Source organism: Diospyros lotus, chromosome 14, assembly GCF_014633365.1.
Source record: "Diospyros lotus cultivar Yz01 chromosome 14, ASM1463336v1, whole genome shotgun sequence".
NCBI lineage: Eukaryota > Viridiplantae > Streptophyta > Magnoliopsida > Ericales > Ebenaceae > Diospyros > Diospyros lotus.
Genome location: NC_068351.1, coordinates 29,384,373 through 29,401,072, shown reverse-complemented (window position 1 = coordinate 29,401,072; position 16,700 = coordinate 29,384,373). Strand labels below are relative to the sequence as shown.

At 34.6% G+C, this 16,700-nt stretch overlaps 1 protein-coding gene across 1 annotated transcript; it reads left to right on the top strand.

Moving 5' to 3' along the window:
• The first annotated feature begins 7,657 nt into the window (after positions 1-7,657).
• On the top strand, positions 7,658-9,042 carry LOC127790993 (NAC domain-containing protein 83-like). The gene is made up of 3 exons (XM_052320728.1): positions 7,658-7,838; positions 7,934-8,223; positions 8,491-9,042. Exons 1-3 carry the CDS (start codon positions 7,658-7,660, stop codon positions 9,040-9,042), a joined length of 1,023 nt encoding a protein of 340 aa, XP_052176688.1.
• The last annotated feature ends 7,658 nt before the right edge of the window (positions 9,043-16,700 follow it).

The window sequence follows — 16,700 nt, the reverse complement described above, 5'->3', positions numbered from 1 at the left end:
AGAAAATAGGGTCCTCTCTTCATGGCCTTCCTTTCGGTTATGTGCCCCATGTCTTACCTTTAGCTACTAGATCCTCAACAGTACTTCCCCCACTATAGGGTCCTGGTTTGCAGACCACCCGGTGAGGGGTTGTTTTCCCGTGCAGTGTCTTGCTTTGAAGGATGGCGATCCTGCGGAGGAGGTCGCATCCTATTCATACGATCAGGGGAATAGCGGTGGGCAGTGTGACTAAGGCTAACTCCTACTGAGGAATCCCCTCAGCATGGATTCCCACGTCGTTGACTTCCTTCATGAACGCCTTCATAGCGATCTCTGCAAAGGCTTGCACTGGCCCTTTGTTTGGCAAGATGCACATCTGGCTCCCCATCATGGCGTCATCATTCTTCCATCCTTCAAGAGTGCAGGTTAGAGGAGCAGACCGATCTAGCTCGTCGCGTATATCTTCCGAATTCTCTTTCACCTGGAGGAGGCCTTCTACCTAGAGGTCGAGAAGCCCCCTCTTGCATTTGTGCTGTCTGAACTTGCGTTTGGGCCAACGCCCTAACCGCATCAGTGAGCTATATGATAGTATTCTCCAATGTTTCTTAACGTTGCTGCCAGGCATGCGTCGCTTCTAAACTAAGGGTAGGAGCCACAGACGGATAAGAACACCATGCAGGGACTCCAGGGATAGATCTAGCCAGAGGAGGCATGGAAGTGGACGCCACAACTTCCCCAACTTGTGGAATTTTCGGCAACCGGTTAGCATGGTTCACAGGTCGGTTGGTCATTACTTCGGAACCTCTTATATTTCTCGTTTTCAGCATTGATATTGACCAGAGCGACCCTCCTTCTAGCGCCAACATGTAGACGTTTGGAATTGGTCGATCTCGATTCGTTGGCTTGCACTGGTGTAATAAATCCGAGAGGGAAAGAATAGGTTATCTGGTTCGATTTGTTGGTCCGCTGGCCATCCTTGTAATATACTCCGATGTGCAAGTCAATAAACGAGTAAGTAAAAATTACAGAGTATCAGTAAGTTGGCTTAAAACACATACCGTGACTCTCCGAAGAGCTAGTTGATATATGGGAGGAGGAGATGTCCTCATGCATGTGCTGTACGCCTACAAGTGATGGGACAGAATACCTGGCACCGGTAAGAACGGCCATACAGCCGCAAGGTGCTTGATAGCACCCTTATTAATGTGGATGAGATCCGTCATTAATGAGGATGAGATCTAAGGTGAACACGCAAAAACTCAGATGCAGCTGTAATTATGTTGTTGCAAAAAGCCAGGATGGGACTGACATGGGCCAATCAGATGGACTGAGGGACTAGGGTCAGGTTGGGCCTGCCCCTAGCCTACTAATATTCTCTGGCGTATGACTTTCACGTTATACGAGTTGATCGACTAGGTCGACGAGCTGTAAGAGTCGTTGGGAGCTCGCTCGGATAGGTTGACAAGCTAGAGGCATTTTCGGGAGCTCGCTTGGTCCTACGATCCGAGCTCGGGCTCCAACAATATGTGAGCTCGCTTCAACGAGTTGAGCTCGAGGTCTACTAGACTTTACGCGATTGGGTCGGCCTGCTGAATTGGAATAGAGCGAGAAATACCCGTAACAACTCCAAAAAAGTTTTGACTTGTATTAGTGTTTAGTGTTTACAGCCTCTAAATTTTTTCAGAACTAACAATAGATGATTAAAATGATAAACTAACAATATAGTTAAGAAACTAACAATCAGTTAACTAATCAAAATGGTAAACTAACTATATATGAACTAACAATAGACACTAACAATAAATGATCAAAATGATAATAAATGATCAAGGAAAAAGAACACTCGTTTTGTAGGGATTCATGCCTCTGCTGGGCAGCACTCGCCGAAAATGCATTTTCGTTCAAGTTTTTTAAATTCCAAAATGGCTCTCAATTTTTTAAAAAATACACAAACATTTCAGGCCATTTTTCATGAACTTGAAAACACCAAAACAATGTCTCTAAGCCGTTTCCATGCTTCACAGGCATAGTCATACCCATTTCCATTTCCTGCTAGTCTAGTTTAGTTTCATTAACAGCCACATAACAGAGTTGATCTCTCTTGTTATTTTAATCAAATTTAACTTCATTAAATTTTAATTAATTCCCATAACAAAGAAAAGGGCCAATTCGAAATAATGCCTCTCCAGGAGCATTCTTGATTCTTATATATATATATATATATATCATGTTTACATGCATTCAATTAGTAATTATTAGTGTTTTAACCCCCACTTATTGGAGGTATGATAGCCAGTTCGTCTCTATCATTAACTGGTGCGGCTTCAGATGCGTATTCCTGGTTGAGGGCCAGCACCATGCACCCTCGGATCTCCTCCAACCCTGGATACTTGGTGATTAGCTTGTCCAAACAATCCCCGCACTACTGCCAGATGACACCTCCAGCGGCATTTCGGCCAATCCAGTCACGTCTCTGGCCCGCGCAAAGAACAAAACCTTTATTGAGGATTAAGATTTGATGGGGATTATATATGAGTAATTGAGGAATTAGAAACAAAAGGAGAAATTGGATCCAACACCAAAAAGGATTTGGATTAACACCAAGAGGCTTGTAAATACGTACCGAGATAGAGGAGGATTTGTGAGAAAGCTACGAGAAAGTTGAAGAGGAAAAAGACTTGTTTGTGAGAACCTTCTCTAAGAAAGTTTTTGCAAAAGTGATCACGAGGGTGCACAGAGACTCTAAAAACTTGTGAAAACGTTATCTATAATAATTCTAATTCTGCATTAATTAAGATTATTTCATATCTCTCTATAAATAAATAGGCACTCATTCTAAAAAAGAAGATACATCTCTAATAATAATTTTAATACAAATTTCATGATTATTAATATCGGACTTAAGTATCGGAGTGTTTGCGTGGGAACATTCTCACGTCTTCTGATAATTTTTTTATTTTTACAAATTCAAGTGGCTTAATAATGATAATTTTAATCAATTAAATTCATTGTTATTCTAGACAACTACAGTAAATAATTTGAAAAAAAAAATTGGAAATGACCCCCAAAAATGCACAATTTTAAGTACGCGAAACCTCAAAAATTCCAAAAATCTAGTGTTGGGCTAAAAAGTCATAGCAAGGTTGCCTACCAGAACAAAGTTCTCTGTTGAAACTAATATTGCTTTCAACAGCCGCACCCAGGGGCAAAAATGGTCATTTCGTGTTTGATAAAAATATTTAAAAAATAAGAAATGACTTAAAAATCACTTAAGATGTGTTTTTAATAACATAAAAATTTTATGAAAAATTTCACATCTGCAAAATTAAATTTTATATTTGCTATTTAATACACTACATTTTTCATAGAATTAAATTTCAATTATACAACCCTTTAAAGCATATTTTGGCCAATTTTTCATGAAAATTTGATTCTAGGGGTAGTTTTTATTTTTCATGCAAGTTGAAAAATATTTTCTTTTCTAACTAAATGCTATCAAACACACCCATGAAAATTTCATGAAAAATGTCACATTTGAGAAATTGAATTATATCTTTACTGTTTGATACACTACATTTTTCATAAAATTAAATCTTATAATACAACCATTAAAGCATATTTGAGGCTATTTTCCATGCAAAAAATCCATCTAGTGATCGATGATGAGGCATGCTATGTGATGAACTAGGCACCAACTCGATAAATTATTTGGTTGCCATAGAAGTTGAAGTTGAGCATGTGCCAACAAAGACAGAAATTAGCCCCATGGTGCATGCCAAATTGATTAGGGTTTTGAGACTGATCACCATTCAATTTGTGAGATATTCTTTGTTCTTTTTTGGTTCTCATCGATTCCAAAGTAGTGCCAGCATTTCTCAAGCCCGAACTTAAATATACTAGTTTTTCTTACAAAAAAATGGATTGGCATAACTTTTTCATGGATTCTTTAACACTCAAATCAATCACTATATTCAAGAACAACATAATAATAATGTAATAAATACTCAAGAATGACATAATAATAATGTAATAAATACGTAATAAATATCGTGCCCCACTTCATTATATAGTCAAGCTGAAAAGTAACTATAAGCTATGATAATGTCACACGAATGATCTGATTTTATCTCCTGAATGAATTAGGCGAGCCAACTATCAGAGGTGGTCCCTCCTTTGTACTCATTGCCTAAATAGCCTTGGGTTGGGTTTTCTGATAGGCCTATCCTTTTAGGCTTCATCTCGTTGACCTAAAAGACTTTTTTTTTTATTACGCTTTATTACTGGCGTCATCAGCCACCCCGCCCCTAGAGTTACACTGAGGAAGTAAATCGAGGAATGTGCTCAAGTGACCAGGGTGGTAGGTCTTGATATCACTAATGTCACTCCCAAAGTACTCCCTTAGAAGGAAGCATTCTACTTCTCCCAAAAATCGAATCCATACTGGGAGCCCCCAGACAAGCTTTCAACTTGCCCCTTTGCCACTCGACTATACCCTGAGGGCTGAGGGAAAGAAAGAGGTGCTAGACTAAAAAAAGGCTAGTCTAAATAAAGAGGAAAGTGTAGAAATGCCTACTCACAGGTATTATGCATACTGATATTTAAATACATCACTTTGAATTTTTCTTTTGTTCTAAATTAAAATTCTACTAGAATCCACTTACTCATAAAATGTGTAATTTTCAAATAATTAACAAAAAAAAAAGAATGTATTTTTAGACCAACACAATCCTAGCTTACATGGAAACAAAAATGGAAGACGTTTTTGATAAAAAAAAAAAAATGAAAACGCAAAAATGACATTTTTTAAAAAAATTAAGAAACGAAAATACAGGGCAAACTATAAATTTAAAAATTATAAAAAAATATTCAAACATAATACAAACAAACATAAACAATAAATATAAATTTCATAATGCATTCAAACAAACATAAACATAAAGTTCACAATGTATTTAAACAATCATCAACAATATTCTAGTCACATATTTTCATAATGGACTATTTTATTCATCTTTATTTTTTGATGTAACACTGCTGCTAAATCCTGAACTTGAAGTTGAATGAGCCATATCACCTAAAAGTTAAATTAATAAATCAAGATATGATCAAATATAAGATTCATAATATAAGATTAAATTTCACTAAATCAAATATATGTAGCAGTCCACAAATTTATAAATATAACATTACTCCAAAAACGTTTTGACTTGGATTAGTGTTTAGTGTTTACAGCCTCTAAATTTTTTCAGAACTAACAATAGATGATTAAAATGATAAACTAACAATATAGTTAAGAAACTAACAATCAGTTAAGTAATCAAAATGATAAACTAACAATATATGAACTAACAATAAATGATCAAAATGATAATAACAAATTACTTATATATGTACTCGCCAATTCCAAAAGAATTCAACAGTAAACGATAGCGAAAAATTAGGAGGCTCAATTAGGACATATATCAATTAGGACATACTTGATATCGTACTAATGACAAATTAATACCTTATCCGATGTAATTTTTAAAGTTCATAATGATATAATTTATAACAAACTAGTTCGTGTTATAAATTAACATTTGCTTCCTATAAATTAACATTCACTTGTCTGAAGCACTTTCTTCCATTTCGATCACCTATGAGTTTAACTTCACATAAAGAAGAAGAGCAAGATACATATATATATATATATATATCGAGAGAGAGGGGGGGTTACTTATAGAAGGGAAGAGGCAATCGACGGCCATGGAACCCAATTTGAAAGTGATGGATATCACCGGTGAACGAACAACTATCGGAAGCGAGAGAATTGAGAAGCAATTTGACCGACAGCGACAAAATTGGAACTCGAACCAAGGGAGCATCGGAGCAAACGGTGGCGAGGGCCGAGAAGGACTGGAAGTAGACAACAGCGAGAAAACTGGAACTCAAACCAAGGAAAGCACTAGAGCAGACGACGGCGAGGGCCGAGAAGGACTGGAAACAAACGACGACGAGGGCAAACGAATTGGAAGAAGAAGAAGAGAGGGAAAAAGGAAAGAGAAGACGCATTTTGTAGGGATTCATGCCTCTGTTGGGCAGGACTCGCCAAAAACGCATTTTTGACCAGGTTTTTTAAATTCCAAAATGGTTCCCAATTTTTTAAAAAATACACAAACATTTCGGGCCTTTTTTCACCGATTTGAAAACACCAAAACGATGTCTCTAACCTGTTTCCATGCTTCACAGGCACAGTCATACCCGTTTAGTTTCATTAACAGCCACATAACAGAGTTGATCTCTCTTGTTATTTTAATCAAATTTAACTTCATTAAATTTTAATTAATATAATTTTAATTAATTCCCATAAAAAAGAAAAGGGCCAATTCGAAATATGCATCTCTAGGAGCATTCTTGATTCTTTTTCTTTACATATATATATATATATATATCCTGTTTACATGCATGCAATTAGTAATTAGTGTTTTAACCCCCACTTATTGGAGGTATGATAGCTAGTTCGTCTCTATCTTTAACTGGTGCGGCTTCAGATGCGTATTCCTGGTTGAGGGCCAGCACCATGCACCCTCGGATCTCTTCCAACCCTGGATATTTGGTAATTAGCTTATCCAAACAATCCCCGGTGCAACTGCCGGACGACACCTCCAGCGGCATTTCGGCTAATCCAGTCACATCTCTGGCCCGCACAAAGAACAAAACCTTTATCTCCACTCTTCCTTCTGAATACGCACTACTCTCTTCCTCTCTCGCCACCGCATCATCCATCCATTACCCCCGACCAACCCTTCGCCTCCGGTCACGGTCACTCCCATACCCGAAAAGCAAGACGATCCAACGGCTCCTTTGTTGTAGATCTAGCCTTCATTTTTCGAAAAAAAAAAAAAAAACCCACCAAAACGCATGTATAAATATCCTTATATATCAGAAAACGGAGAAGATCGTCGGAAGCACTTACCGATGAGGTTGAAACCGCCTCGCCGCGATGTATAAATATCAACCTTTTTAAAACATTAAAATAAATGTTTAATAAGGTGATAGTCTGGATTCATTTAAAATAAATGTTTAATCTATTATATAAGTAAATAACAAGTTTTGGTGTTATAAAGTTATATTAATGAAGTAGATTCTTAGAATATTTTTTTATAAGTTTAAGATATTTAGTTTTACTATTATGTTATTTTTTACTTTTATTTAAACTTTATTTTTTGATATTTTTATTTAAAGTATTTAAATTTTATTAAACTATAATTATTGATTGTCACTTAATAAATTTTTATTAAATCCTTGTTGAAGGGTAATTATTGGTCCAAAATTTGAAACAGACCAATTCCTTGTTGAAATAGGATTAGGATTTGATGAGAATTATATATGAGTAATTGAAGAATTAGAAACAAAAGGAGAAATTGGATCCAACACCAAAAAGGATTTGGATTAACACCAAGAGGCTTATAAATACGTACGAAGTTAGAGGAGGATTTGTGAGAAAGCTACGAGTAAGTTGAAGAGGAAAAAGACTTGTTGGTGCTCGATATTGAATTATATTTCTTGAGGGAAAAAGCAAGCCAACCTCAGCAGAATTATAATACATAGTTGTTCTTCAACAGAGACGAGAGAACCCCTTTCGATCCATTGCTTAATTTTCTTTCTTCGCAAACAAACGAGAATACAGAAGAAGATGATGACGGAGTCTTTGCCGTCGTCGTCTTCCTCTTCTTCACTGTCCCCTGGTGTTGTATTCGACCCAACGCGGAGAGAGATTTTGCAGGAATTCTTGGCCAGAAAGGTTCACAATCTTCCATTGCCCCACAATGCCATCATAGAGATGGATGTATACGATCACCAACCTTGGTTGTATGCAAGTAAGTCTCAGATCCTTTTCTTTCTTTCTTAATTATCTATGTATATATATATTGTGAACGTATATCATACTTATAGTTGCTCTTTTATACAACAGGTGGTCATAATGGTAAGTACAGTAAGTATTATTTCGTAAAAAGGGAGAAAAAATCTATATCTGAAAGTGCGAAGAACCCCAAACGACGTCTTAAAAGCAAGGGAAATTCCGATACTGGAGGATGGTGGCAGGCTATCACTGGTGATAAGCCAATCCGTGATAAACGAGGTCGTATAATTGGTTTTGAAAAGACTCTCAGGTTTCACACCTACAAGAACCAGAAGTTTGACCGTAAAGAGTGCATTAAAACGGGTTGGATAATGCACGAATACAAGCTGCCGCATACAACAGTAAGTATCACAACAATTAAGTTTACTTTATCTGTATTTGAAACTTAGATCAGAAACATGTTATATATAAGAGGGCTGGTCTGTTCATGGAAAGGAAAACAGGGATACATTATATTATTATATATCGTTAGATGTCATTATTTTTATGCTTTGGAAGCAGTCTGCCCTTAATTCTTAGCGTTTCTTATCTGTTCATTTTAGTTATGAGCATGAATTTAATGTATGTGACTCTACTTTTTGGCTAACAGTTTACATGCTTTTGCACAGTTCCAAGAATGGGTAGTCTGTGGCATAAGGTACAATGGTCGAAAAGGGACTGAGCAAGAATATGAATCTCAAAGCGCGGGCCACCGTGATATGATCGACCTGAGTAAGGAGGAGCAATCGCAATGCCTTGATCAGCATCTTCAACAGAAAGGGTGTTCGATGTTGGAGGATCAGCAGTCTCAAGCACATCAGGATTTGGCATACGATCAAATCTGTAATGCTTATCCTCTACTGAATATTGGATCAGATGGGCAACGCTGTTGGGCAAATACTTGTGATTTTGGGTTAAGCGAGCAAGCATCTGCGTTGGGATGCCATTCGACGTTGGAGTTGGACAATAAAGCCCAAGATAGCAACAGATCTCTTCAATTGAATGGATCGAATGAGCTGGAGATGGCAAATAATAAGGGATTGTTAGGCCCTGATTTTTGTGGGTTAAATGATCCAAGCTGGAATGGGTTTCAAGACACCCAAGTTCAATTACCTAAGGTTGAATCAGTCAGGGAGAGTGAGCTCGAAGATGGGATTGTTTATTATGATTTGTGGTCTTAACATTCATGTTGGTTTTGGTATAGTGTCAGACTTTTGTTTATCTTTGTTTCTTCTTATCTTTGAACAATCTTGTATCCTGTTTGAATCAATCTCTTTGGGAAATCCTTACCAGCTTCTTGTAGCATTTAAGTGCTGTTCTTGCATGTACTACAACCTTCAGCTTCCAGATCAATCCAGACCAGCGATGGATCAGGTTTGAGGTTTCTTTTATCAGACAGATTAGCCTAATCAAGTTAGTATCTGGTTTCTTTTTTTTTTTTTTTGTAAATTTAATACCTAAATAATAAAAATTTACTTAACTCCACGATTTTGCTAATGTGACAAACGAGATTAGGAACCCAACGATTGTCTTTATCTTATTATTTTGCCTTTAAAGGGTGATTCCTCAATTACTTGTTATTATATAATTATGTTTCAATCAATCAATTGATTATTGGGTCAATTGTTTCTTGGTTGATCTCAAAGTTGATTGTTAGTTGAACTTTTATTTTGAGGACTCTCTTCATTATTTTCATACATAATCACATACTATTTTCTTAAGACATATTCCTTATTATTCTCATCATATTTATTTCTTACCTGTATTCTTAATTTATTTTTACATTTCAATATGTTGTATAATATCAAAGAAAATTATGGACACAAAATTAATATAGCATTATATCATAGAAATAACGTCTCTAATACCCCAAATATAAATAGTTCTTCAAACTCAGGTGGTTGCCCTGAGGTAAGTAGTTTGTCATACAAATTGTTTTCCAGCCTCCTCTATTTCTATCATTCAATGTAAGAATTATTTTGATTGATATTATATTTAAATTTATTTTATCTTATATAATCATATTTATTTGATAAAATAATAAAAAATTTAATAAGATAATTAAATACTTAGAATATGTTGATCCCTTAGGGTATGACCACTCAAGAGGGGTTGAATTGAGTGATTAAAAATTTTATCAATTTTAATAAATATTATTGATTAATGATTTTATTAAAAAATATATATTTGATAAATATAATAAATTATATTTGAGATTAATAATAAATGTAAGCCACAAGATATAACAAAAATAAATACAATGAAACATAACACAATTTATAGTGGTTCGGTATCTTCACACACACCTAATCTGCTCTCCCAATGTCTAACCACTCTTGGGGTTTCACTAAATCAATTTCACCAAGATTTCCACACTAGCTTACCTTGGAAACTAGATACACACCTAGATTACAACAGATTCTAGAAAATCATTACACCAAAATTTTCTCCTCACTTACCTTGGAAAATAGATTTACCTAAATTTTAATGGTTCTAGAAAACATATACAATCCTTAATAATAATTAAATATTTATAAATAATTTATCCACATTTGGACACAAATAAACAATTAATAACAAATTATACAAGATAATAATATTTAAATAAATAAATAAATTTGTAATCTCAAATGGAGAAGTTCGGATTTGTCGTAGAAGACTTGAAGAACTTTTCTCCTCTTGCTTTGTGACTCTTCAATGGATATACAATAATATTTCGAGAGTCTCGGATTGCTTGGATGCTTTGCTTGAGAGCCTTTCGGATGCTTTGGATATGCAATGAAAGCACTTGGATACTCAAAAAATAAGTTTGAGGGGGTATTTGTAGGCATTTTAGCAACTTTTTCAATGGTAAAAAATTTGACCGTTATAGCAGAAAAAGTTTAGTACAACTTAAATTTAATATATACAACAGCAACAACATATTCAGCATTTATCCCACTATGTGGGGTCGGCTACATGAATTCTAGACTTCCATGTATTTCTATCTTTTGTCATATCTTCATTGAGATCCATACACTTCATATCAAACTTTAATGTCTCCCTCAAAGTTTTCTTAGATCTACCTCTATCTCTTTTTTTGATTAATTGTTCCATTTCATCAACTCTCCTCACATGAGCGTCTCTTAGTCTTCTTCTCACATGACCAAACCATCTTAGTCCATGGTATTGGTCCATAGGGCTTATAGATGGCAAAGGAATGCTTTGACTAGCTTGAGGTTCTAGGATTAAACCATGGGACTTGCAGTTGGTTTTGTTAAATTATTTTTTGTGATACATAGCTAAAAAATACTTTATAAATTAATTTAAAATATTTTTTAATAGAAAATAATATTTTTGATAATACATATGTTATAAAAAATTATTTAATAAATTAATATTAAAAATATATTAAAAAATATTTTTAATAGAAAATAATATTTTTGATAATACATATGCTATAAAAAAATTAATAAATTAATCTTAAAAATATATTTAAAAAATATTTTTAATAGAAAATAATATTTTTGATAATATATATGCTATGAAAATTCATAATTCAGTACTACAATTAAAATATTTAAGAAAAATACTCTTTTTATTAATTATTAAAACTTAATTAATATGAGCAAATTGACTCAACAAATCCTATTGATTTTGAAAAGACATGACTCTTGGTAAGGCCTGATAGAAGGCTACAACTAGAATATATAAATAAAAGTTTGGTCCTTTCTTTACTCTTATTGAAAAAAAAATCAAAACTTATAAAAAACAATAACTAAAAGGAAAAAATAAAACTAACATTCAATTATTCTCCATCATCAAGATTAAGAGGTTAAGTGAGAGAAATCAATGTCCTTTCAATTCTGTTCACCAATTAGAACCGTCTTTTACATCTTGAAGACTTAATGGATCAAGGTATATCATCTTTCTTCAAACTATGTGAAAAACTTGAAGTTTTAACATTCATGGGTATGATGATTTGATGTTTAATTATTTTTCTTCACAAACCAGAATATGATTTACATGTGATATTAGAGCTAGGTTTAGAAACTCATGTTTTACATTTAAACTTGTATGATTTCTTCTTTACATAATGATGTTTATAAATAAAAGAAGGGAAAGAAGATGATGGTTGCAGAAAATAACTCATTGTCGGACATTGAAAATCGCCAGAAGTCACAAATCGAGGTTGTATGAAGACTGTTCACTTGCTAGAAAAGATGATGCCGGTGACCTGTCACAGCGATGGTGGCGGTTACCGACAGTTAAGGGTGGTTTATGCTGCGTCTCTTCATCTTCTCTGGCCATGGCTTTTTGTCTTCTCCAATCGTGACCCTTTTTCTCCGATAATGGTGACTATAAGATGCCTCTTGTCTTCTCCAATTTGACTGTTAGAATCCATTGGCCAAGGTTCGCTGTCAGCGATCAGTGGAGGAAAAAGCTTCATGTCGTGCATGTAGCCAGCACCAAAAGGTTGCCAGTGATGAGGTTATAGAGAAGTGACGGCGATGACGACAATTAGGTGGATAAACCCTAGGCTAGTTTTGAAGGAGATAGGTTTCTAACCCAATTTCAACTGATGGGTCAGGTTGGTGAACCCGATCCACTATCTTTGGGTTTGGATCTGGTCGGTCACTATAAAAAGGTGTAAATGTAAATTATGGAAAATATTTATAATTTGAAATTTATATTAAGAATAATTTGTTAATCACCAAAGTGGCCAAATTTTAAAATAAATAAATTTTAAATTATAAATTACTTTCAATTACCCATAATTTTTTATATTTAACAATGACATTAAGATTATGCAATGATATTTGTTTATGGGTAAATTGAAGTTTGCATTATAAAACATTTCGGGATTACCTCGAAGGTTAATTAATTATTGTTATAATTGATAAACATGAATGTGGTAATTAGTATATTGTATTAGTTTTACTTTGTATATCCAAAGATAATAAAATAGACCTAATTAGTGTATATATGATTATCAATGATTGTTTATATATTTGTATATCTTAGTATCACTCAAAGAAGAACTTTCATGTACTTTATATTTATTTATGTTATATGTTTGAAACTAAATTTATGTGAAAAATTTATAACTCAAAGCATTAATATATTAATATATGAGTATTTTAATTTTATTTATAGTATATGTACCTATTTCATTCTATTCACATGTTTCATCTATTCAGCTATTTAATGGATTGAATTTCTCTTATTCGAGTGAACAAGTCTATAACACCTTGCCTTCCAAGGCATTGAAATATATGCTAGGATTTTTTTTTTATCTAAACATAAATCAACAATAAATCCTCAACATAATCTTTATATATAACACTCCAAAACATAACGAATGAATGATACATTTTTAATATAAGTGGAAGCAAAATCAGAACCTGCATGAAACCTCGAAAACATAACATACTTGGGTACATATATATTGTCCACCTAACATGATATTACAATTATTGATAAAATCTAAACAATACGACTAAATGTAATAGATGATCCTGGCCTTACATGGGGCCCACAAAATTTTCATCGCAATCAGGCTTCGATCACCTTCTTGCCCTTCCGGCCACTTGTCTCGCTTGGAATGTGAAATATTCCAGGGACATAATCCAATATTAGAAGATTTCATCTTCTAAGTGAGGGTTAGATATGCATGAATGAATGAATGATGCATGAACATTTATAAACAGATACCCTAGTGTAACTTCCCTAACCCACCAGCCCGACATGGAATCCTAGGCAGAATCCCGAACCTCTGCAGGATAATCCTAACGTTGTTCCATCAATTGCCCTTGAGGAATTACAGCTACACTCTTAAAGCGACATCCCAATCCTATGCACAAATATTAATATGACAATAATAGCGTGTCATGTAAATATCATAACTTTCCATACAATAGAATATAGACAAATATGACGAAGATGACCATAACGTACATAAATATCATGCATAGAAAGGTATTCATGTCATTTATGGGTTATAGGGACAAAACCACTCACCTTTCTAAAAAATTAGGATACCTCGAAAAACGTGCAACTTGCCTCATTTTTCGTGCTAACTTTGAAAATCGCACCAATTGTTTCACCTCAAATCACAAGACACCCTAGGCAAGATATTCATTTAAATAATCAATAAAAACTATTTTTCCTTAATTTTCTTGTCTTTTTTCTCTATTTTTCTCCAATTATTTTCACTAACAATCCAAAATAAATACCTACATCACTTTTTTTCCAAATCTTTTTTCACAGAAAATCCTAAAATAATTTTCCAAGAATATTAAAAAAAATCAAAAATTAACAAGGTCCCACGCGCCTGCACGCGCCAGCACGTGATAGGGTGAGTGAGACTGGCGTGTGAGCTTCACGCGCCGGTCATCTTCTCCGGCGACAGCACACCGGTGATTTTGGATTTTTGCACCACGATGAAGCCTATGCCAAGTCGATCCAAAAGGTACCTTTATTGGCTCCAAATGAGGTCAGGAAGTGGCTCAACCGAAGGCTCGAAGTCTCGGCCAGCGGACCGCCTGGGTTTCCGCCGAAGCCTCGGATCTCCCTCGTTTCTGCTCCATTGCTCGCCAAATTTTCCAGAAATGCTCTCCAACCTATGGGCAACAAAAGCCCTCTATCCTTACCTCTCAATTCGTTCGAAAAAGCCTTCAATTTGATCTCCCACTCTCTGAAATTCTCGACTATCATGTGCTCTATTTATAGGCAAAGTTGAAGCTCCAAATGGCCTTGGTCGCCTTGCCCATTGCCTTAAGCGTTTCCACCGCCCCTAGATCAACCTAAAAGCATCAATATTCGACTAAAAAAGGTAGTTGTAGGGCTCGACCTTTCGGCCAATTTTCTTGACCAATTTTTTCGAAAATCCGGCCACTCCGATGGCCATTGTCGGCTCATCATCACTCCTTGGCCATCCCTGACCACCCCCCATGTGATCCCAGCAGCTTTTAGTGACCCCTTGTGGCTTGGTCGGATTCCATGGCCAAGATTTTTAAGTTTTGCACTTTCGCCCCACTGTTTTATTTTTTTCTATTTTAGCCCTCTTTCACAAAGGCCCCTCAACTTTTGAATATTTCCATTAGGTCCCTCAAGTCCTAATCTTTCCATTTCTCCCTTAAAACTTTCAAAAAATGTCATTTTCACCCCTTTTGGTAATTTTAAAAAATTACACTTAGGCCTAAATTTTCGTTTTGGCTTTAAACCTCTTGGTTTCTTCCCAAAACTTCTGAAAGGTTGTCCTACTCGATGAACCGGAGCTTCCCAAGGCTTCTGATACCTTCTCAAGAGTCTCCTACGATAATTCAGTTTTTCAGTTTGATCCATAACTGTACCGAAAATGGTTTATGATTTGATTTCTTTTGGTCTTAAAAATCATGCTTCGGTATGCTCATTAAAGGCGTTCCTATTTCCTTAGACATTTAAGTTTCAAGGTTCTTCCTTCGGCTGATTCGACAAATTTTTCGGGCTTTTCAAATACCTATTTTCCCCGAATTTTCATTTTTCCTTTAAAATAACAACCCAAAGTTCTTGCGTATTACAAAGTCTAGTTTCACTTAGGTGTTTTAGATCTTGATTTGGCACTCCGAGTTGAGAAACCTACTACTATTACTGCTAAAAGTAATGATGATGAAATGGTTTTCCATAAAGCATGAAAAAGATCAAGCAGATTAAGTTTAATATTTATGTGAATAACAGTTGCAAACAATTTAAAGACAACTCTTCATAAAACTGATGATGTTAAGGAATTTAAAAAATTTGTGGAAGAGCATTATCAAATTGCTAATAAATCACTTGTTGGTACATTAATGAATACTTTAACCACCATGAAATATGATAATTCATATACCATGCATGAACATGTTCTTGAAATGACAACATTAGAACCAATTATTAAAGACTTTGGGAATGAATGTGAATGAGTACTTTTTAGTACAATTCATACTTAATTCCTTACCTCCTAAACAACATGGGTCATTCCAAATGAATTAAAACACTATAAAGGACAAGTGAAATGTAAATGAATTGACCAATATGCTTGTTCAAGAGAAGATAAGGTTAAAGAATCACAGAGTTCATTCCATTCATCTCCTAAATCATCAAGAAGCTAAAAAGAATTCTAAAAAGACATGTGGAAAGAGTAAGAAGAAAGGTTTATACAACCTGAATAAATTTTCTAAGGGTGCTCACAAGAATGAACATGAGACTATTAAGTGCCACTTTTGTAAAAAAGTTGGACACTACAAGAAAGATTTTGTCTGGAATGTAATGCTTAGTTTGAAAAGAAAGATAAGCATTGTGTTTTAGTATGTTTTGAATCAAAACTTTCTTTCGGTTTTATGGTTCGGATCGCAAGGAATCCTTACATCGTATTAAAAATATGAGTAGTAAAACTAGAATCAATCCACCAAGTATTATGAAAAATTTCAATAAAGTTTTATTCAAAGCATACTAAAGCACAAGCCTTATCTTTCTTTTCAAACCAAACTTTACATTTCAAATAATCTTTCTTTTAGTGTCCAACTTTATTACAAAAGTGACACTTAATGGTCTCATGTTCATTCTTGCGAGCACCCTTAAAAAATTCATTCATGTTGTGTAAACCTTTCTTCTTGTTTTTCCCACATGTCTTTTTAGAATTCTTTTCAACTTCTTGATGATTTAGAAGATGAACATAATAAACTCTTTGATTCTTTAACCTTCTCTTCTATTGAACAAGCATACTGGTTAATTCATTTACATTCCACTTATCATTTATAATGTTGTAATTCATTTGAAATGACCCATATTGTTTAGGAGGAAAGGAATTAAGTATGAAATGTACTAAGAAGTAGTCATC

Bases quoted from the DNA above. Each gene is read 5' to 3' on its own strand.
- LOC127790993 (XM_052320728.1), top strand. From the start codon at position 7,658: ATGACGGAGTCTTTGCCGTCGTCGTCTTCCTCTTCTTCACTGTCCCCT. The intron at 7,839-7,933 runs GTAAGTCTCAGA...TTTATACAACAG, and splicing joins CCAACCTTGGTTGTATGCAA to GTGGTCATAATGGTAAGTAC. The intron at 8,224-8,490 runs GTAAGTATCACA...GCTTTTGCACAG, and splicing joins ACAAGCTGCCGCATACAACA to TTCCAAGAATGGGTAGTCTG.